The sequence below is a fragment of the Panthera leo genome, chromosome B1 (genome assembly GCF_018350215.1).
Source record: "Panthera leo isolate Ple1 chromosome B1, P.leo_Ple1_pat1.1, whole genome shotgun sequence".
Classification (NCBI taxonomy): domain Eukaryota; kingdom Metazoa; phylum Chordata; class Mammalia; order Carnivora; family Felidae; genus Panthera; species Panthera leo.
This window is the reverse complement of record NC_056682.1, coordinates 24,422,594-24,447,260: the sequence shown is the minus strand read 5'-3', so window position 1 is coordinate 24,447,260 and position 24,667 is coordinate 24,422,594. Positions and strand designations below refer to the sequence as shown.

The window sequence follows — 24,667 nt, the reverse complement described above, 5'->3', positions numbered from 1 at the left end:
ATTTTAAGGCTAGGAATACTGTCAATCCCTTTCTTTCCTTTTATGCTCCCTGCCTGTGGGCCTGCCTTCCTCCCTTCTTCTCTTCCCGCCTTCTCCAGGATAAACAGAGTTTATTATCTATGTGGGACACCTTAAAGGAATTATTTTTTTCCGAGTTAAATTTAGGAAAGATGAAACCTGCATCTAAGTAAACTGCACTATATTTATATGTGTTGTCATATAAAAAAATGCTATTGGAGAAATATGATGAATCTGTTTAGTCTGCAGTTAAAGAAACTCTGTAATAGGAAAGAACCAAGCCTTCATTTATGAGGAAATGAAGGACTTTTAGGAGCAATCGTCTATGCCTTCAATAGAAACTCGAACTCTGAGGCTGAGTCTATACTTAGATTTTCAGGAATCTAAAACAGCCAGCCGAGTAATTTAAACCAACCACTCAGTGTTGGATAGGAAAAGCCATCTGTATCACTATTTTTTTGTACTAAATCAAACAGATATTTTTACATCATTCAGACCTAGTCTAAATCTCTTAACATATATTTCAAATTGTGTCTATACCACTTCAAAACCTATTTGAATGCGAAATTGGACAGCCCGTCACTGGAATTGGATTTTATATCGTTTGTCTCCTCATTCTGTTTCCTTTTTTCTCCTCTTATGACATATAATTTTAAATTTCAGCGGCCCTTCCACCTCCTAAAATATTTGCTCTTGAAATTAGAACATGTTAGAGCTGGAAGGAATCTCAAGAGACCATTTGATTTAGTACTTTTGTCGTAGAGTTGAGTAAACTGGAGTCTGGAGATATCCCCAGACTGCCTAAATCAGCTCACTGATCAGTAGAGGACAGAGCTGAGATTAGAAACAGTGCTAATTACTAATCAAAAGAATTGTTACCATTTGACTAAAAAAACCTTTCTAAGTGTTTTAATTGAGGGATGTTTAGAACTTGAATATGTCCAAATTAATGCACAGTGTTTTCCTGAAAGGTCCATAACACAGTGATTAGCACCCATAATTTCTCAAAACTTCTTGTGTTATATACTTCGTGTACTTGGCTAACCCAGCATGAGAATTTCTCACATTAAATTCTAATGTTTTAATTTACATAAGTTGAACTCTTACGTTATGATAGGACTTTGTAAGCAACTGCATAGTGCTTACTTCAATAGGAATTTGAGTTTTCTATAATAACTTCTAAGCACAAGTCAAGTTCTATTGTAAAAAGTGATAAAAGTGCGCTAGCTTTCTGACTTTTTGCTGAGTACAGAATGCATTTTAGTAAAATGGAGCTTTTTCAAGCATTCAGTAGGTTAGGTTATCTAAACAAGGGTATGTATGTATTCTGGCCAAATGGTTCAGTTTGTTGCTTACATCACCTAATTTTTCCTACTTTTGCTAAATTATTCAACAGGGTCCCATCCCCACTTTGCTGCTGTGGAGGCCTGACTTTCAAAGGATCTACAGTCACAGAGCCCCGAATGAAGCTTGCACACACCTGCCATCGGGTGCATGGGGGAAAAGGAAATTGATTGACATGTGAAAATTAAGGACTTACCTTAATCAACTCATCTTCCCATAATAGGAAAGACTTAAATACAATTTTACATTCTTGGATTCTGTAAGTTTCAAGAATTCCAGTTAAAGAGTGCTGTGAGCAACAAATCTGCATTATTCTGGAGTTATTTATTCGTGCTACTTTACAAAAATAAGCAGTGGAGAATGGAAGGAGCTAGGATTTCTGATGCCAGGGTAGTTTAACAGTCTAATAAAGGTAACCAAATGTTAAGAGCTGAAAGGAAACACAACCAAATTCCTTAAAATAGGAATGTAATGGAGTAAACACATTTTCAACATGTTTGTTAACATTTATAGTTTTTACTGTTTAAGCAGGGAGTTATAATTTACTTTCGACCATCCTTAAATCTTAATCTCCAATAAAAAAGAATACATAGATATAATTCTGAAGGTTATATTCCAATGGAAAGTGAACCCATTCTCGGCATAATGCATCACATTAGTATTAATTTATTTAGAGGATATGGTTGAATTTTAGCAGTCAGAGTCAAATTTAAAGTGAGTGGAGAAAACAAAGAGTTGTACTATGAGAACCTAGTGTAAAAGATAGCAGGTGAATTAAAAAAAATAAAAATCTATGGATTCCATACCATCAGTAGATCTCTCTTAATCCTATCTTATATCGGAATAAATTAGATGTTTCGTTAAAAGCAAATACGTCACATGCAAAAGCCAAGTAAATACTATATAAGGCCATTCAGATCTGACAAATGACAGTATAATGGCATTTTGTTAATTCTGTAAAGATTATATTGCTGAGTGCTTTCAAAATTACCTAATGTACAAAATTCTAGACTTAGTAGACAAAGAGTAACAACACACTGAATTCAAAGAAACAAATAAAACTCAAGGTGGGGTTCTGTCTTGTTTTGTTTTGTTTTGTTAAAAATCATGTATCGAATTTAATTTTTAGTAAAGCAAGCATTATATAATGCTTCAAAATTTTAAAATTCGGGGATAAAAGTTTACATCCAAAAAGATGATTGGAAAATTGTGCTTTCAGACTGTCGAATTAGTTTTCTGACAGGGTCAACCATCTCATCTTGCCATTGGATACTGAGAATTTCATCTATGTAATGTGTATGTGTGCAGTTCATATCCAGGTCCTGCAAAAATCTAAAACTGTGTGCTTCACTTCACGTAGCAAAGGCACCTATGTTTTTCTCCCTTTTGAGCAAAAGTTATGATCCAGTTTTCCCGCGGAAGGTGATTTTTTTCCACTGTTCTGTCACCCACACTCTCTGCGTTGAGCAGTACAGTAAATCACAAGAGAAGGTGGCAGCGAATCCCTGCTTGCATGGGAACAAGTTGCTCTGTGGACCATTCGAAGAAGCTCTGGACTGATCACAAGGGAAACCGAGCAGAACTGTGAAGCAGACGGACGGGAACAAAAGGCTATTCTGGTGTGAGGAGAAATCAGTCACTTCAGCTCCACAAGCAGATGCTGCTACTGGACTGACAAGTGGAACCTAGTCCCGCTGGAGAAAGGTAAAGTTTGCCATTGGGGCAGACACACAGTTCGTACACTGCCTGCCGAGAATTTGAGGAGCTGGGTGAAGACGATGAGAAAGAGCCGGTCGGTAGATTCCCCAGCCGGATTTTCTCTGCGTTCAAAAAGATCTAGGGGGAAATGAAAGTGCATTTCAATTCATTTTAGCATTCTACGTTCCTCGGAGCTTTACAACAGGGTCTAATAAGGAAGACCAAACAACAAACAATGCTATTGGTTTTAGCTGCCACGCTTTGTTGAACAAACAAATTACATTCCGAAGGCACAGCCCAAAAGCTCGGCAGCTCTCTCCTCCTTTGAGACGTGGTGCATTCTGACAGAAAGCCCTCCATCTGAAAAGCAATACTGCACAATCTGCTTAAGGGGCCAACCCACTTATTCAAACACCACAGAAAATTAATGAGTTTGACAGAGTCTCTCCCTTTCAACTTCTCAATCGTGCCTGGTCTAAAGAATATACAAAGAAATAAGGATGTGCATGGAGAGGGCGTTACTGAAAGGATGGACAGTTAATAATTAAAAAAAAAAAATTACTCTCTGGCCTGATGTTTCAAAAGTCATAAAATCGTGTTGACAGAGAGTCTGAAGGAAATATACCAAGTAGATAATTCACACTATTAACAACAATTATTAGATACAATCAGGTTTGAAATCTCCATGAAATGTACTACTTGTATGCCACACTTCCTTTGCTGTATTTTCTAAGTTGCAAAATTACCTCACTTATTCCAAACATGGACTGGCCACGTTGAGGGACAGTGATCACGTCATTTTGACATGCAGGGGGAAAGTTTCAAAGAAAGAAAAGCTGAGTCATGAATTTGAATGAGCAAAGAAACCACTTTCTGGAGCTATTTCTTCATTCCATTGTTAGGTAGCTAATTACTGCCTACAGGCGTCTCTAAATCGACAGGAGAGTCTGAGATTACTCCATTTCCCACATATTTGCTCTTCTCCAAGTCCTATTTGTTTCTCAGCGGAAATCCTAGGATAGCCCCCTAACTGGCCTGCCAGCTGCCATTCTTGTCCTCTTAGAGCCTATTTTACATCTTCTTGCTCAGTGAACTTCTACAAACTGCAGACCAGGTCTTGTCCCCCGCCCCTGCTCAAAATTCCCTGATGGTCTCCCACCACATTTATCATGAATATGGATTCCTTTCCAAGACTCAGGAGCCCTCCAAGATCTGGCCTCTCTCTAACACCATTTCCGGTCACGGTCTTTGCTCCAGCATTTGCATTTTCTCCAATATATCAAAAGAACTCTGGCCTCAGGTCTTGTTTACTCCCTATTTCCTCAGCCTGGAATACTTTTTTGCTCCAGATATTTGCAAGTGAGGTTAGCTATTCACGGGCTGGTTAGAAAACGGGGGTAGGAGGGTGATTTCTGCTTTTTGCCTTTTTTGGGTATTTATTACTATTTTTAAGTATGTATGTATTTAAGTTCAAGTTAATTAACAACTACTGTAGTATTAGTTTCAAGAGTCTAAATTGAGATTCATCACTTACATATAACACCCAGTGCTCATCCCAATAAGTCCCCTCCTTAACTCCCATCACCCACTTAGCCCATCCCCTCCCACCTCCCCTCCAGCAACCCTCAGTTAGTTCTCTGCATTTAAGAGTCTCTTATGGTTTTTTATCTTATTTTTCTTATTTATCTTATCACTGTTTTTATCTTATTTTTCCTTCCCTTCCCCTATGTTCATTTGTTTTGTTTCTTAAACCCCACCTACGAGTGAAATCATAATTTGTCTTTCTCTGACTGACTTGTTCTGCTTAGTTTTTATTTTTTAATAGCAAACTCCTTTATGTTTTATTTTTTAATTAAAACATTGAAACGCAGGAATCTATCGCATGCTGCAAATAAGACAGAAAAAGAGTTCATATACCAGAGACATGTATATTATAGATTACTTTGGATGTACTCAGATCTCTGCTAAAAGGTCACCTATAAAAGGGTTTTCTTAACCACTCCATGAAAATAACACTAATCCATTAATCTCTCTTTGACAGCTTTACTTTTCTCTATAGTACCAGTCCCTTCCTAACATTGTATTAAGCGTGCATTCCTTCATTGTTTGCCTCTCTTACTTGCAAGGTCGATCTATAGCTGTCTTTGGTTCACAGCTGCAGAACAGTGCATAAAATTGTGCCACTGCTTGGTGCACGAAATCGTGTTCTTCCTTCGCCAGTAGGCATGTCTCTCCCCTCTACTCTGGTACAAGTGTCACCCTCCAGCAAAGCCCAGTGCATTCACTTCACCCTCCATAGAAAAGGTTCTCCTTATTGGTTCTCCCATAGACACGTATTATTATATTTTATTTTGTTCCTTAGTTGATGCTATTTTATAGTCCTATTTATATCTGCCTTTATATACTAAATTATATCCTCCTGGAAGATAGAATCATACCTGAAATTTTTTATAACTTCACAGTGTTTCACTCTGCAACATGCAGTTTCCACATAATGTACAAATGGTGGTGGAATAAATGAGTAGATCGGAAAGCATAGGGATGATTGAATTCACCAACAACATTCGAGTTAAAGTGTCATTAAAACTTTCATTTGTAGGTGTCAAATATTGAAATTTATCACCCCGTAATTACTTCTTTAAGGGTTACATAATTACTGCTGTGCTCCCGTTCTCATTTTTTTAAGGAGACTTTTTTTTTCCTGATAGGAAAGTTAAAAGCACACAAATCTAAGCAGAAGGAAAGGACATATTTTGGGGTAGAGAGGCTGGGCCTCCTTTCTCCTGGCTCTGTGTCCCCTTGTTGAGCGACCTGAGTGAGTGTACCACCAACTATTGACATAGTCTGGGCTCTTTAGCTCACTTCTCCCCAGGTACCGAGGGGTGACTTCTCTACTGGATGGGTTTAAGAGAGGAACTGGGCTCGCACTTTCCTCACTTCGTTTTAGAAGCTAGCATGCTTTCAGAAAGCGGAAATCTCAGCTTTGCCGGAAACATGTTACCGGGCGAGCTCTGGGACAGCCGGGTTTAGGTCTGCATGTTTGCAGAGGAGTTGGCTCCGAGGAAACACCAGGAGCTGGTATTTCGTCCAGAGAACCACGGACAAATAAATAAGACGATGGAGGGTGGAAATGGAAAGCTAACGAACGTGGGCTGAAGAGGCTCCTGTGGGATGGGACCGGAAGACACTGTGAGTGGTTCATTTATTAGTAAGCACAGAAATCCACGTGGCTGGTTAGCCCTGGCAGTTTGGCGCAGCTTTGCTGACACAGTTTCTGCAGCTATGGAGCCCCGCTCGTTTCTACAGCTACGGAACTGGTCATCCCCCTGCCCCTGCCTGCAGCCTGAGGGAACAGCTGTGGAGAGTGGCGGTTTCTGTACAGGCAGGGCGTGCAGGTGGCAGCTGTGGACACAAGCACAGCTGTGGAGGCCTCAACCATTTGGCCTGATGTGAGCAGAGCAGCAACCCCCCCTCCCCCATGTTCTCCAATCTCTACTCTTGACAGCTTGTCGTCAGAGGACAGCACTTAATTCCGTGAACTTCTGAGATTCAGACTGTACCCTCACCCGTTTAGGGGACGTATATTTTATTAATAACTTTAAATGCGTGGGGCTTTTGGAAATGATATTGTCTTGGCTTGAGATAGAAAAAATAAATCGTGAGGTGAAAAGAGGTGTTTCACGTCGACCCTTTCCAGCCCAGCTTTGCCAGGTTTCCGCAGCATGTTTGTGAGACCCTCAGGGACCTCGGGAACAAGTCCCTGCGCACCTGGAAAACTCCTTGCTGTCTGCTGGCCACCATGAGTTTTCTTGCAGAGCAAAGCACCAGCTAAGAGGCAAGCGAGTCCCGGGCAAACCAGCTTGCGCCAAGACGGAGCCCAGTACTGAACTTTCACCGACTTTCCCCTCCTCATTATGATACTAAAAATCATGCCCAGGGGTGGAGATTTAACGTGGTAATTAAACGCGAGCAACACTTGAAGAAGCAGGACCCTTAAGCGCACAGGTGCTTCCACTCCACCCTCTTTCCAAAACCTGCTTCTTTAAAATATTCTCCCTGACCTCTCCTCGGAGAGTCAGCCTGGCCATTGCTTCGTTTTTGCCGCCTCCCTGGTGCTCCAGCCTCAGGAGCACGTGCTTTTTCATCTCGGGTCCGGCCCGATTTCCACCATTGCTGGACCCAAGGACCCGAGTCCATCTGTGGACCAGGAAGGGGCCCTAAGATGAGACGCGACCCAGTAGAACTAGGGACGCTAGACCCGGACCAACGCCCACGACTGAAGGGCCGCCAGGCCTCTCTGGTCGGGGACTGGTGGGTCTCCAACCTCCCCTTTTCCTCACTGCCCCTCTGGCAATGCTCTGGCCCCATCCCTTCACTCCTGTCAGGATTTTCTTTTCTATCTTCTCTTAGCAGTTTTGTTTGCTCCCGTGTCTTCCTTCAACAGAAGGACGTAATCTCAGTGACCGCACTGCACCAGGGCTCCGCCCCTCGCAGGTGGCAGGGACCTGTCCCAGGCCCTGCAGGTGCAGCCGGCCTGGGCCTTCAGAAGGTAGTTGACGCCACCCACAGACTTGGAGCATTTGAAGCCTCCCACCGGAGCAGGAGCCCCCTGGTTCTTATCTTTGCTACCAGTACCTTTGGAAAAAGGGACTCCCATTTAGGAGTCCTTTGAGCGGTGATTTTGGGAGATTCCCTCCAGGACCGATTAACCCGGTAAGGGGCTAGAGTTCCTGGGCTAGAGTTAGAGTCCGCTTTTGGGCTTCCTTTTCTTTGTCCCTCTTTTTTTTAAAACCACCTTTTCTCCCCTCTGGGAGGTCCCTGATTTGTAACTTTGTTTGAAAACCTATTTACTTTTGGGGTTGCCTGGATGGCCCAGTGGTTTAAGCATCAGACTGGATTTCAGCTCATGATCTCACCGTTCGGGAGCTTGAGTCCTACATCTGGCTCTGTGCTGACAGTGCGGAGCCTGCTTGGGGCTCGCTCTCTCTCTTTCTCTCAAAATAAACTTTTAAAAACCTGTTTACTTTTGATATCTGTGTACTCAACTGTGGACTTAGACCCGCCTCATTTAAAATTTAAAATGGACTATTCCAAACATGAAGAGTAAACCCCCCCTTTCAGTCCCCACGAGACTAAAGCCATGCAGTCTTGCCCATACGCGGAACTTAAAAGCCTACAACTGTCTGAAAAGTCCTCTCATGATTTGTAGTTGAACCCCCCCCCCCCTTCCCTGGAAGCATTCTCTTCTTTGAAGACGGTACCCCCAGCAGCTATCCTAACTTGACCGGAATAAAACTTTTTCTTTTTTCCTTTCTCTTTAAAATTTTGTTGGACTTTGTTCATTTTGGGCCGACCTTTCCTGGCATAAGGGACAGGAGATTGGAGCAGCTCGGCTGAGAACCCCCGGGGCTCCTCTGGAACTGGCAATGGGGGACCAGCACCCACTCTCTGTGCCCCTCTGACGTCTCAGCACCTCACAGGTATGTCGGCAAAGAGACCTGATAGCCAGACCCCCTCAATTTAAGCTGATGGTCCTGCTTTTATTTGAGCTGTTGAGGGTTACCGCTGGTGCTCTCCAGGTGGAAAAAATTTAAGGATCACGTGAGTCTCAAATAGGGCTCTTCTGACATGTCTAAATTAGTTTTCTTGTACACAGGATTAGAAAAAGCTGGCTATACGACTAAACAACCAACACCTAGGAAGCCGTTTGGTTCAATCAGGGGAGCCTCCCACTTTTGGGGAGGAACCAGGTATTCTAGGCTTCATTTGATTTATTTGTTGCTGCGGTTTTTGTTATCTTTGCACAAAGTCAGCTGTGTACTAAATGGAAAATAAAATATAATTAATGGATCCATAAATTATAATGCTATCTTACAGTTAGGTTTGTTTTAATAAAAACAGGATATTTAGAAATCGGGTTTGTCATGTCTTCTCCACAAATAGTGAAACAGGCTAGATTTTGTTTGCATCTTGTTTGTGTATATGTGTCCATATGTGTTATAAATACGAGATATTTTTTCTATCTCCAGATGGTATTGCTAAAATTAATTTGTAAAGGAGCTCTATGTAATTGGTTTAAAGGCAAGCACTTGTAAAAACTGGGCATTCTAAAACCACTCAGATAAAAACTAACCCGTATTTTTTTTAAGTTCACTAGATCTGGGATGAACTTCCTTACATTCAGGCCTATACGTTACTCCATAATACAGATGCCTCACGGGAAGGGCCCCACTTGATGTTCCAGAGAAGTAAGGAGGAACAAAAATCTAAGACACCTGACCCCCTTCCCAGTAATCAGAATACTGAGGAAAAGGAGGAGGGAGATGGGGAGCGACTAGAAATCCTAAATCCACCTCCCCGAGTACGAGCACCAGAACTGATGTCCGACCCACTACCTGCTCCTGACCTCTCCCAGGGGGCTAAAGGGCAACCAGAGAAAAAACATGTTTGGCAGAAGGGAGAGACCAGAGACAGAGATGGAGAAATGATTGTCCAAACTTTAAAATCTGCCTCTGGCCTTGCCGGGGGCTCCCTGCCTTCTCTTCCTCCCCCTCCTCCTGTCCCCTCACCACCACTGGGGCCACTCAGGCTGCTGGCTCCTCCTCCTGTACCATCCCTGGGGCGTCCAGCACCATCGGCGGCCCAAGAGCCCCCCTAGACTTAAAGCGCTCACTTTCAATTTCCCCACAAGAGCACCAAGTAAAATGGACAGTGGGGAGCAAACAGATTGGCTGTTTAGTGGACACAGGTGCAACATCCTTGGTATTCAAGCTAATTCAAGGCTGTTGGTTTAATTAAAAACATGTCTTTCCGAGTTATCACCATCAAGCTTTCATTGTACCTGAGTTTATTACATTCATGTTGTATCTGTTACAATTTGTCAGCAAAAATGACTTAAAATAATGTTAGGTTTTGTCTGTCTCCTGAGGTTTTCATGGGTAATTGTTAAGAATAAGTAAATTAAATAAAAAGGTCTATAGCTTTCAAAATCTTTGGTAACCTAAAACTTTAAAGCTTTGCTAGGTTAAGTGATACATTGGGTTAAGTTCATTGGGAATCTGGATCTTTTCAAAATAAGATAAAATACTAACACGTTAATTGCTAAACAGATTCATCTGCTTTTGGCTTATTACAAAAAAACTAAAGATAAATTTGAATCTGTTGGTAAACATCTTTTATGCTATATTAAATGATTGTACCATAAAAAAGTTCATGTTTTTAAAAATTATGAAATGTATTTGTATATTTCCAAAAAATTTGTAAATTGCCAAAAGTGAAGAAAATACTGTTGTAACAGACCATTCATACCTGGTTACTACCTAGTTTTTACTAGAAATTGAGGTTTCTAAGACTTAAAATTCTGATAAATGTAGTTGAGACTGCTGGAAATGAGAAGGAAAACAACACTGAATTTAAAAAAAAAAAGGAAATATGTTTAAAGAGGCATAAAGAATGAAGAAAATATTTTTGTTGCAGGAAGAAAGTAATTTTGTCCTAAGATGAGACTGTTTAGAGAGAGAAGGCTTAGGACAAAATCCGAATGAAAAAGAAAGCTGCAGAAGGTTTGTGGAGAGAATCTTTGGAAAAGAATGTCATGTGGTCAGGACTAAGATTAGAATAGATGAGTTTTAAAAGTACACTGGTATTAAAATAAAATTTGGTTTTTCTATTAAAGAGACAAGGTTTTCTTGCATTGTTGGTCTGCTCTTAATAAGAAATTATAAAGAAAGTTTTTTTTTCTTTATCCAGAAAAATAAGATTTCATATTTGTTTTTGTTAGGTCTTTGATTACTTAAATAAATGAAATCTTTCAATATTAAAGGAGCTAAATTTTGCTAACAATTGTATAATCCTATGTATTTGTCTTTGGAATATTAAGATTTATAGTAATCTATGATCCTATTCAGGCATGTGCTTGTTTATATGGTTTGTTAAGTTATAAGGGAGGCATTATTAAACAAATGATAATAAACTTTCTTAGGTTATACTCTATGGGTCAATGTTCTAGAAATTATATGAATTATATGAGTTCAACTTTATGAATTAAGTTATTTACAAATAACTATTCCAGAAATCATATGAAATCCCTAAAGCTTTAATATGTCCTGGTATAAGGTTGTCACTTGACATTTTAATTGTTAAAATGTATGTTACAGAAATAACTGCATTTCCTTGTCAACTACACTATAATGAACTCTCATCAGATCTTTAACCATGTCCATTTTTGAGTCTTGTCATTTACAGTCATTGTTCTGATGCTCTTGCAAATGTTTTCAACCTCAAAGAGGTTCATGAAAAGAACTTTTGAAAATACAGGTTTTTGACACCCTTAATATCATGAAACTAAACTAGGTAAGAATTTTTGGACTTGCAGGGAAAACTGTATTTAAATAGAACAAAAATTAGTAATGGGGGGCGAATACATAGTTTTTTAAAAATTTTTTTATGTTTATTTATTTCTGAGACAGAGAGAGACAGAGCATGAATGGGGGAAGGACAGAGAGAGAGGGAGACACAGAATCAGAAGCAGGCTCTGAGCTGTCAGCACAGAGCCCTACGCAGGGCTCGAACTCACAAACTGTGAGATCATGACCTGAGCCAAAGTCGGTCGCTCAACTGACTGAGCCACCCAGGCACCCCCTGAATACATAGTTTTTATAACTTTTTAAAAAATACTGCTGGTTCACTAACATTTTTTCTTTCAGACTGCAGGAAACATGTTCTCCTATGATGTCTATGTCTTACAGAAATTTGATAAAACATTCCTTTGCAAATAAGTTAAGACCTTTCACTTTTCTCCCTACCTGAATCCTTTAAAATTCAGAAACTCTCAGTGAGTATTCTTTCATTCATGGCAATTATAATTGTTTACATAAGTTCAATAAGAATTCATTCTTGTAACAGTACACCCTTGGAAACACTGACTATATCACCAACGTCATAGTTGAGAAAGGTATGGATAAACTGATATGACGAGACAACTTTAAGGAACTAAAGTTGACTTTATGGAGCCAAAAGAGCCCCTTGGAACTGTTGGCCTGGTACCTTGCTTACAGAGTTTCCAGCAGCCTTACGGGGTGAGTAAAGTCACTTCTTGGCAGGTGCAGACTCCTAAGGATATGTTGGGGACCTCAAGAAGAATTCACCCAAATGTACAGGTAGTTCAGGCAATTCTAATGGCAAGTGTCTGGCTTGACTTCTGGCCTGGAGAGGCTATTAAAAGTTCAAACTAAAATCCCTTACAGGGGCATCTGGGTAGCTCAGGCAGTTAAGTGTCCAACTTCGGCTCTGTACTGTCGGAGCTTGGGATTCTCTCTGCCTCTCTGTCTCTACCCCTTGCCCACTTGCTCGCCCTCTCTCTCAAAAATAAATTAAAAATAAAACTTAAAAAAAACTTTAAAAAATAAAAATAAGTAAAATAAAAAGTAAAAAGTAAAATTCCTTACAAAAGTTCCAGCAAAGTAGATTTAAGAGAACTTATGTGGTCAATCACTATTCTTGCTGTACTTACACAAATAATTAGACCAAGTTTGTTAAAACTAGACTTGTTTTTACAAACAAATTGGTTTTAGTTTGGTTATGTTTGATGAATATGAGGATGATTTTAGAGGGCAAAGTATGTTTCAATAACGTACCTTTTGTGGATGTTAGATTCTAGTTCTGATCAATTATCTTTAAAGTGTTTATTGTTTGCCTAGAAGACTGGTCTGGATCCTGAATTCTTCTGGTTTCCTCAAACATCTGGCTATGCCTCTTCAAACTATGGCTTCCATCTTCTTGCATTTTCTTGTCTTGGAATCACTAAGAAGTAAAACTGTTCCTTTTCCTGAAGCCTTGCACACTAAAGCTAGACAACTTGAGGTACATCTCAGAGAAATGGCCACGGTAGCTCCTGTGTAGACACTTTTCATGCCTGTTGCTCTCTGGGCCCCTCAAAAAGATCACCAGAGGATTTGAACTACAAACCAGAAAAAAATGCATCAGATTGTTGCTGTCTGTGCCCACTCCATCTGACGGTGCTTCGAGCTTGACTTCCAGAAATCTTCTCACCGGAGTAGTCAGGATTCAGAAACTGGGTTTATAATTTGCTCCAACCATCAACTTGTGTTTTTCTTTTATTGTCACAGAAATGCCTCTTATTAATTACCTAATTGCTGGTTGAACAAGGTGGAGTTTATGCCGTTATTAACAAAACCTATTGTGCCTATGTAATTAACACAGGAAAAATTGAAGTAAATACAAAAAGGGTTTATGAGCAGGCATCCTGCCTGCATCGGCACAATTTAGGGACAGATCTTAACTATATCTGGTCAACAATCAAAAATGCCCTCCCCAGTCTCTCTTTTGTTTCTGGGTGTTTGTTTGTTTGTTGTTTGTTTATATTTACCTCTCCTGAGACTGTTGGTGGCTATCCTCCTGCTACTTATTTTTGGTGTCTGTTTGACCTGTTAGTAAAATCTGTGTCCTCCAGGGTCCAACAATTCCAAGTCAAGCTAATGGTAGCACAAGGATTCCACCCTGTACCTCTATAAGAAGATTCAAATCCTGTAAGTCAGTAGAACAGTCCATGAGAGATTTTTTACCCATCCAGGTTAGGACAGGGACAATGGCCTCATGCAACAGGAAGCAGTTTCAGAAAATGAGACCTTTTATCCTTTCTCCTTAAGAATAAGGAGGATGAAATCCCTCAGGGACCTTGGGAACAAGCCCCTGTGTATCTGAAAAACTCCCTGCCGCCTGCTGACTGAGATCACGTTTCTCATAGAGCTCCCTACGGGCTGTTGTCACTTCTCCAGAGCAAAGTACCAGTTGAGGAGCAAACCCAGTCCAGTCTGCAAACCAGTCTGCACCATCATGGACCCCAGTACTGAACTTACACTGACGTTCCCCCTCATTATAATGCTAAAAATCATACCCAGGGGCGGAGATGTAACATGTCAATTAAACATGTGATGCATGAAGAAACATGATCTTTAAGTGCACAGGTGCTAATAAACCCCCGCCTCTAGATGCTTACATGGCACCCCTTTTCCCACCTAAGTTTCTTCAAAATATTCTCCCTGACCTCTCCTCAGGGAGTCAGCCTAAGGATTCCTTCCTTTGTGCCGCCTCCCTGGCTCTCGAGCATTAGCCCCAATAAAGCCTTGCCTGTGCTTTTACATTTGGAGTCCAGCCTCATTTCTATCCTTGCTGGGCCCAAGGACTCGAGTCCGGTAACAGGCTTGCTCGTATCTCTTTTCTGCGAAGGCAGTGACTGTGATACTGTTCACCCTCCATATTCTAAAATTGATATTTCTATTCTATATTGCCCATATAAACCATATAATCCATTTGTTCTAAAACTCTCCGTGGTACTCAGGATCACATGCCTGAGATTTTATATCACCATCCACTGTCTTTTCTGCACCAAGAACTCATTTATCCCTTTCTTACTCATTGAAATCAGGCCTATCAGTGTTATAGAAAATCTAAATTTGCAAAATAATTTTTTCTCCTTCCCCAGTGACCTTGTAATATGTTGTATTATTGCACTGAATGTGCTTTTTTTTTTTTTTTTTTTTTTGGCTTGCGCTGTTTTAATACTGTCAAAGTTCCCCCTATATTATGATTCAGATCGTCCTCAGAAGTGAACTTGAAATTACTTGCAATATTATGTCTGAAACGCCTAAATCTTCATCAGTGCAGAATTTTGTGTGCAGTTTCATTCTTAAGCATTTTGTCTGTTACTTTGTTACCTCAATGCCATGTTTTCTTGATCTTAACGACTTCAAAAACAGTCTAAGGGAGGGACTTTATATCTATCTCTTTTGTGTAGTAAATGATTAATCCGCCTTTCTGTGCATAGTTAGTGAAACAAAGAGAAAGTTTTAGATAACTTCACACTTTTTCCTAGGAAAATTAGATATAATTTTATTCTACTATAAAGTGCTGTGCTTTCTTGTGTCTTTATATTATTAACATAAAAAATGACAACAGCTGAAAATCTCTGGCTATGATTTATTTATAGCCTAATATTCAATTCACAATTAAATGCTAACCTGTAATTGAATCCAAGGATTCATTCTGCTGATGCACTGAATTAAAGAACATAAGTAAAGTGCTGAATAAATAGGAACAGAACAGAGATTAATAACAACCAATATTTATTATGGTGTGATTCATTATGAATAATTTGAATGCAATAATTATCATGATAAAAGCAACTCTTCAAAAAGGATGCAAGATATTTAAGAAAGGTTTCTATCTGGTTGTGGTAGACAAAGTATTGTATTCTGTAACTGTAGTAGAAAGAAATCTTGAAAGGTAATATGGATATACTCTTAAGATATTAGGAAGTTACATTTAAGTTGTGATAGATCATTTAATAGATCATTTAAGTTGTAATATCTGCTAAGATGCTAATATGGCCCTGCCAGTAAGTTTGTTTATAGAAAAGTAACAAAATTTATAAGGAAAATTTATCGTGAATCAACAACTGAGATAATGGCTTAACCAAAGGAACATCCTCCTTTGATTCTATTCATTTGTGCCTTCATCTTTACATCTGAAGACGTATAAAATGCTTCAGAGCATCTTTCTCAAATTATTCTTCCATTCTTTTTCTTCTCAACTTGATCTTTATAAACTTAGAATAAAATTAACACAAGAAGGAAGAAAATACTTTGGGACTTAATTGGTAGAAACAGTAAAAAGAACTGATTTAGACTTTCAAGGCTTTTGAGAGTTGTAGTAAAAATATACACAATAGGTGCTGTGTGTAAGGATTTGAAATAATTAAAATAGAATTAAAAGCAAGCAAACAAAACAGCAGCTGCCAAAATGTCCAGGCAGATTTGAAAAAATAACAAATGAGAACCCTAAAAGGGAACAGCATGATTATTAAAATGAAAAGCTCAGTGGAGGGATTAAATAAGAAATTAGATACTGAAAAGAAACCTGAGCATGTATGGCTGAAAGAATAAGCAGAGTGAGGCACAGGGAGACAGAGAAATAGAAACTAGGAAGGAGAGGCTAAGAGATGTGGAGGGTAAGGGAATGGAAACACAGTATTTCTTCAGAGTTCCAGAAAAGAGCCATGGAGCGGTAATGGGGAGTGGTAATACCTGAAGACCGAATGCTGAGGAATTTCCAGAAGTGACAAAAATGTAATTCTGCTGATACAATAATCACAATGTATATAGCAAATAAGGTACATGAAATGAACGTGTGCCTCTGGCACTCCAGTGAAAGCTGGCAGAAGGAAGATGAAGGGTTCTTCATCACTTCAGTGAGGGGAGGAAGTGAGTGATCTTTAATGGAATGAGAATAGATTTAAAGGAGATTCTTGGAGGAAATAAAGTAACATGGGAGAAAAATATTGCCATGTATCTACCTCCTTATCTAGGGAATGACAATCTGGCTAAGTAGTAAAATAACTTGTTTCATTTTTCTTTTAGAAGACACACAGGAACCATTTCTACAGAAATAAACATCCCAAGTAATTCCTGGAAGAACTTTCTGGAAGACCAAAAGAGGGGGGAAAAAAAAAAGAAAAAGAAAAGCCTGCCTTTATTCTTGATATGATCTTGAAACTATGTTTATCTGTCAATTCTGAAACTACAGGAAGTTAGATGCCCCACTTATAACTGACTCATGAATGGAAGTCGTTCCCTAGAAAATAAGTGGGGCTTTGTTTTAAGAAAATAACAGAAGGTTTACCAAATTTCATCTTCAAGAAGTACTGTATTTTCATAATTTAAGCTGTTTTACGAAGCAGTTCATCACGTGTCACCTGGAAGAACATGCATCTAATTTGAGGAGCAGTCACGGGCCTCTGTGCCCCCTGGGAACTCACCTCCCCCTCTGTAGACTGCAGATGGAGCTCCTTCCTGCAGGTGGCCTTGAAGTCTCCCGCAGCAGCGCTGACCTGGACCCCTCGAGGAGCCTCCATGATCAAGGACCTGGTGGGTGATTCAAGCCTAAGGGTAAAACAAAAGACTCCTTCATAGTAAAAAAAAAAAAAAAAAACAATTATGATGGACTAAAAGATAACATTAGTGACTAAAACAAACAAACAGGTAGGCATAAATAAAAATCTTTGCCATTTCAAAAAAAAACAAAAGGCAAAACGAGTTTTAGAATCCTTTTTTATTGCCTTATCTATTTTTTGGTTCTTTATGAAACTTCATTTGTTCACATCAATTATTTACTCTCATTTGTTTAATGATTTAATAACAGTTTCTTACGCTGTTTCCTTTCACAACGCACATGAAAAGTAGGTCGTAATAAGTTTACTTGTTTAAATCCTTTATATATTTTCAAAATTAATGATGGAGTTTTAATAAATTTCTACCAACTTAGCATGTAGCTATCAAGAGTCTCACAAAGACGAGAGAGCTTTAATGAAAATTGTTAATATTGTGAACTTTCAAGAATTCCACAGTCAAAATTCGGTAAGCCTGAAAAGTTTCAAAGTACTCATTACACGTTTAGAAATTAATTAAAATGAAGAAAGGAGACATTTCCTACATCCACTGACCTCTACTGGCCCAGGAAAATGTTCACAGAATGAATGACATTATCCTGACAGAGAACAAGTAAATGAGCGGTGATCCACCTCTCATTTAATTAAATATGAATAAAGATTGCATACATTTTGAGGGAAGAAAACCCCAATGTTTATTTATATATTTATTTGAGAGAGAGAGAGAGAGGGAGAGAGAGAATGTGCAAGCCGGGGAAAGGAGCAGAAGGAGAGAGAGAATCTCAAGCAGGCTCAATGCTTAGTACGGAGCCTGACACAGGGCTCAATCCCACAACCCTGGGATCATGATCTGAGCTGAAATCAACAGTTCACCCTCAACCGAGACACCCAGGTGGCCCCCAAACCAACTGTTTTAGCTTGTTGTGCCTGAAAAGAAAGATAGTTGGGAGGCAGTTTCAAATTATCTCCAAATATAAAACTAGAGGCAAGAGCAAAAGAAGGCAGAACATGGAAGCTAGAATACAGTGGTAAAAAGCGCTAGTGTGATAAGATAAAGGACCCCTGATACGGATAAACATTCTGTTTATGGGGGAGCAACTCTGTGTGTTCCCCTTGGCCACACAACTTTAGGACAAGAGTCCCCTCAGGTTCACATTCACCATCATCCAAAGCAACTGGTTTCCTTTGAGGCAACAGATCCAAAGCTGTTTTGCGGGGAGAACCACATCAAATAGTTAGATCTCTGAAGATAAGCTCTCTTTCAGTAGTGAAGTTGAATTTAGACTCGAAAGTGATATTGAAGGAGTAGAGCCAGCATTTAGAAGAAGTGATTTTGACATTTTCAATGTTTTTCACTCACCTAAGCAACTCTGAAACTTTCATCTCTATGGGCCTCTTGGGCATATTTATAAAACCCCTGGAGGGGTTAGGTTTTATATATATATATATATATATATATATATATATATATATATATGTTACATATATATGTATATGTTATATGTTACATATGTAACATATATATATATATATATATATAACCCTATCTACTTCTACTTGAAACATTGTTATATTGTTATATATATATATATTAATAGATGTATTTTTTTGAAAAACAAAAGTCACATATTTTTACAGAGCATTTGAAAACCTGAAAATAAAATAATCATCCATAATTTTTTTCACTCATAATACTCATACTTTGCACATTCAATCTACATTTCTGTTAAAATGTGTATTTTGTCATTGATTTCCCCTAATAAACCCCCAAATATAGACCATCTTGAGTAGTATATCTGTGACCACTACTTTTTTCATCGGTTAATTATCCGCAACATTAAATGTAATTATATATGTTTGGATTGATGAACCATTCAAATAGAAGTCAGATAGGCACTTAATTAAAATGAGTTAATATGCATAATATTCATATTAATATTCTAAAATTATGACTCTGACTTTCAAGAAAACACAACTCAGTGAACTTATAAGTGGAAGGAAAAGCACACTTACTTTATCAAATAATTGATGTGGTTTAGTTTGTTTCCAAGGATAAGGGGTTGAGGTTCTTGTTCATATATTTGATAGTATGATATCTATGACATCCATATTAAATGTATACATGTTTTTGTGTCATATTTCCATCATGTTTACATTTGGGACTAGAACATTAAAATGTATTATGTCTTTCTGGGCTTTTGAGCCTTTCCATTCTCATCTTTATTAATTATTTAATAAAATTTTTTGTTATATTCATTTTCATTTTAGACCTCAGGTATCCATTGCCAGCGTAGCCATTAAGCAGAGTGCTTTGCTAACACTTAGAGCATCTCTATTCAAAGAGGTGGTAAAGACTGAGAGATGGGTTTGGGAAAACTAACCAGCAGTAACCAGACCCAGTTTCAACATCTCTAAATTGAAAGTTATAAAGTTCTCATAGGACAATAAGAAATGTCTTAGGAGAATTAATGGAGAGAAAGATGGGGTAGGGTAGTATTTTGAGATATTGATGGCATTTCCTTCCCTGTCACGTCTCCTTAGAGTTCTGCCACTCACTAAACAGTATCTTTTGCCACAAACAGTGGAAGATGGATCAGAGAAGCTGATAAAGACCTTCTGAGTTTCCTAATCTTACGGACACTTTGAGTTGGAGAAAAACCTAGCCATTTAGTATGTTGAAAATGATTCAGCACATGAACGAACACATCAAAAGAAAACCAAAGTCAGTGAGAGCTTGCTGTGTATTTCTACCTGTTGAAGAACTGTTTTCTTGATTCATGGGGTAAAGAAGATTTGGATGGGAAATCAACAGAATTGATTTCAAATTGTTCTTTGTGTTCCTCTACTTGAGGCCAAGTTCTACATTGTAAGGCCTTTATTCTTCAGATGCTAGAGCTCTGAGGAAAGTAGGGATATCTCAGGACTAAGACGACTGAGGACAAGAGACCAAAGATTCTCAAAGGACAGAGGGGCAGTGACCTGTGGTGGAGGAATACTAAGTGAAGAGAAGAATGAGAAACTCTTGGCAAATGCTACTTTGGGTCATGAAGCTACCAATGACCAAACGTTGCCCCCAAATCTTTGACACGGTGTAAGCTCCTTGGTATCCTTATACAACCCCATGGAAAAAGAAGAGAACTGAACAGACTGGGGCTGAGTTTCTAATAACAGTGCAATGGAGACAAAACATGTAAATAAAGTTTTACAAGAATATTTTCATTTCTTGATATAAACTCAATAAATACATAAAAAACATTCAAAAGGTGGTAGCAATTTTACAGTACTGCTAAATCCTTCAAGTTAGGAAGTGAAGAAGACTTTGAATTAAACAGGATTCAACTGTATGTTTTGTTAATCTTGATAAAACTAAGTGTGGTAATCATTAAGATATAATACAAATTTTATTTCCACAACCATATGGTCAATTAATCTTTGACAAGGCAGAAAAGACTATACAATGGGAAAAAGACTGTCTCTTCAACAAATGGTGTTAGGAAAACTGAACAGCAACATGCCAAAAAATGAAACTGGACCACTTTCTTACACCATACACAAAAATAAATTCAAAATGGATTAAAGATCTAAATGTGAGACCTAAAACTATAAATATACTAGAAAAGAATGCAGGCAATAACCTTTTTGGCATTGGCTATAGCAACTTTTTTTCTAGCTATGTTCCCTGAGGCCAGAAAAATAAAAACAAAAATAAATTATTGGGACTTCATCAAAATAAAAAGTTTCTGCACAGAGAAGGAAACAATCAACAAAACTAAAAGGCAACTTACAAAATGGGAGAAGATATTTGCAAATGACATATTTGATAAAGGATTAGTATCCAAAATATATTTAAAAAACAAAATTCAACACCTGAAAAACAAATAATCCAATTAAAAATGAGCAGAAGACATGAACACACATTTCTCCAAAAAAGACATCCAGATGGCCAACAGACACATGAATAGATATTCATCATCACTTATCATCAGGGAAATGCAAATCAATGGGCTATTACCTCACACCTGTCAAGTGGCTAAAATCAACATCACAAGAAAACAACGGGTGTTGGCAAGGATGTGGAGAAAAAGGAACAGTCTTGCACTGTTGGTGGGAATGCAAACTGGTGCAGCCACTGTGGAAAACAGTATGGAGTTTCCTCAAAATTTAAAAATAGAACTACTCTATCCAGTAATCACACTCCTGGGTATTTACCCAAAGAATAGAAAAATACTAACTCAAAGGGACACATGCCCCCCTATGCTTATATCAGCCTTATTTACAACAGGCAAATGATGGAAACTTCCCATTATATACATATGTATGTGCATATAATGGAATATTATTTAGCCATAAACAAGAATGAAACGTCTTGCCATTGCAATGACATGGATGGAGCCAGAGTGTATTATGCTGAGTGAAATAAGTCAGAGAAAGACAAATACCATATGATTTCACTCATATATGGAATTTAAGAAACAAAACAAATGAGTAAAGGGAGAAAAGAGAGAGAGAAACCAATAAACAGACTCTTAATTATAGAAAACAAACTTATAGTTACCGGAAGGCAGGGGAGCTGGAGATAGGTTAAATAGGTGATGGGATTAAGGACTTCACTTGTCATGATGAGCCCAGGGTGGTGTAGCGAACTGTTGAATCAGTATCGTACACCTGAAACTAATATAACACTAATATAATTCCAGTTAGTGTGTTAACTAACTGGAATTAAAAGAAAATTTAAAAGGCCAGAAAAAGAAATAATATAAATTTTTATTATTAATAATACTGTCTGGTTTAAATAATAGCCAATGCAGATGAGTAATATACACTAGGACTTAAATTACTCATAGAGAGTGCTCAGTTAAAGAGTATGTAACGAAACTATTAGACCATTTGGAGGATTTAATAATTCTCTTTTCACAAGTGGCAGTACAGTAGTTCTTATGAATATGAAAATTAAAGTAAGCTTGCAAACTATTTTTTACAAGCTTGCCTATCTAGCATAATAAACTAATTTTCTGTAGCATAAATCATTGTGAACATTTACAGATACATATATCTGAATCATCCACTATCAATTACAAGTACAGTTACACCTACATATATGCACATATATTACCTCCATACCAATGTACATTGTCTCAAGATCTAGCTATGCTAATAGGAAAAGAATATTTTTGTCCACAAATGGTATGCAAATTTGCTGTAAACCTCCATCTAAACTCCACATGTTAAACTCCATGAATTCCGGGAATAAATCTTTGCGTTTAAGCACAATCAGGCACTTTGAAAAGTCTTTGAAATTAGATAGGCTTATGATTATAACATTATCTATCCAAAGAACTCTAGAGAATAAATAGATTTAGATACAAATTTTTTTTAATATAAAAGTAGGCATCACCTATTACTAGTCATGCCAGCTTATCAAAACGGCTTGATGATTTCATTGGCTATTTTATTAGTAATATTTTATTAACACTAATAAAATTGTAATAGTATTTTCCCAAGTCATTACTAGAAGCTGGATGCTTCTAAAAGCTATATTATAAATTGTAGAATCATAGAAAATAATTCCCTGTATTGAAAGTTCTGCTGTATACTGAAGTAATGAAAGTTATTTCTAAAAAGTAGTTCAGGAAATTGAGGTTTGTACTCACTGAAAATTACTGTGCTCGAGATATGTCAACCTAATGAAAGAATTAAATGTAGGACTTTGAATAAGAAACTCAGGTTCTACAGAGTTCTACTCAAATTTTAAATACAGTTAATCTCTATGGGGCTCAATTACCTGATAAATAAAATCATAGAATACGTTAAAAATAAAATATTGTAGCCATTGACAACCATCATTAAATTTACCCTTCTTTATTAGTGAATTAGCCATATAATTATAATCATCTAATACTGGGAACTCATTCTATACTTAAAACTTTGCATGGATTATCTCTTAATCATCCCAGCAATTCTGAGAAATGCGTACTCTATCCATATTTTACTTAGGAAGCAGTTGAATCTTAGTGTGGTTGAGTCATTTGCCTAGGACTATGTAGCTAATGCAAAGATCACAGAATATCCAAAACCATCTGGAAAAAGAACAATGTTGAACTTAAAACCTTATTGCAAAACTCTAATAATGAAGACAATGCTGAGACACTAGAAATAAATTTTAACACGTAGGGTCGTCTGATTTTGACAAAGGCAGTAAAGTGATCCAGTGAGAAAAAGCAAAGTCTTTTCAACAAATGCTGCTCAAATAACTGATCTCTGTAAGGACAAAATGAATCTCAATCTATACCACCCACTGTTATCAAAAGTAAAAGCTAAACATAAGGTTTTTAAAGGGAAATATCTTTGTGACTTGGGAGTAGGAAAAGTTTTCTTAGGCCACAAAAAGGAATAACTAGTAAATATTTAAAAAATATATAAATTAGATGTCTTCAAGGTGAAAAGCTGCCTTTCAAAATCCATCAGTAAAATGAATATACTCATAGATTGGGAGACAATATCCACAAAATACAGATGTTACAGATGTTACAAAGGACTGGTGCCAGGATATATAAATAATCCTCCAGCTCAAAGATAAAATACAGAAATATAAAATACAAATATACAAAACATGGAGCGCCTTGGCGGTTCAGTTGGTTGAGCATCTGACTTCAGCTCTGGTCTTGACCTCACGGTTCCTGGGTTCCAGCCTGGCACTGGGCTCTGTGCAGACAGCTCGGAGCCTGGAGCCTTCTTCGGATTCTGTGTCTCCCTGTCTCTCTGCCCCTCCCCACTCCTGCTCTGTCTCTGTCTCTCTCTCTAAAAATTAATAAACATTAAAAAAATTAAAAATGAAAGAAAAAATACAAAAAACATAATTAAAATAAATGGACAAAAGTTTATAAATAAATGGATACTTCACTAAACAATATATGGTTGTTCCATATGCACAAGCAAAAGTCATTAATATCATTACTCATCAAGTAATGGCAAATTAAAAACACGAAATAACACTAAACACCTACCAGAATGGTTCAAATGAGTAAGAATGCTAACACTACTGAATACTGGGGAAGATGTGCAGCTGCTGAAATTCTCATTCATTTTTAGCAGAAAATGATATAATCACTTTGGAAAGCTCTGGCATTTTCATATAAAGCTTAATATATACCAGCTATATCCCAAGTGTCTATCAATTAGGAAAATACATACATAAAATATTATATGTTCATATGAAAGAATACTAATCAGTGAAAAGGCAGAAGGAACCATTGATACAGTCGACAACAGGGATGGATCTCAAAAACATCATGAGGAGTGAAAGAAATCTTGCAAAGAAGAGTACATATTGTATTGTATTTTATATTTAGTTCTAAATCAATCTAATCTAATCCAGAGTGAAAAGGGTGAGAGAAAAGTAGCTTCTTGTGGGTAGTGGTGGTGATTTCTGGGAAGGAGCATAAGAGAACTCTCTTGGGTGATGATGATGTTTTATTTCTTGACAGGAATTTGGGTTACACAGGTAAATGCATTTGTCAAAACTCAGGAAATGTGCACTTAATTATTTGTGAATGTCATTGTATAATTATTTTACAATAAAAAAAAAACTTTAAGCAATATTGAAAACTAGATAATGATATGCAGGCCAAAGTGATCAGGTAAAGT

The 24,667-nt window shown here is 37.8% G+C and overlaps 1 protein-coding gene across 1 annotated transcript in view; it reads right to left on the bottom strand.

Annotated features, from left to right (window-relative positions):
- Positions 1–1,689: 1,689 nt before the first annotated feature.
- SGCZ (sarcoglycan zeta) overlaps positions 1,690–24,667 on the bottom strand; it is a 515,552-nt gene continuing 492,574 nt past the window's right edge. The window contains exons 7-8 of the mRNA XM_042933838.1: positions 16,895–17,018; positions 1,690–3,198 (exon numbers count right to left, since the gene is read on the bottom strand). Of these exons, the coding sequence (XP_042789772.1) occupies positions 3,004–3,198; positions 16,895–17,018 (319 nt within the window). The 3' untranslated portion in view covers positions 1,690–3,003. The remainder of the gene's footprint in view (positions 3,199–16,894; positions 17,019–24,667) is intronic.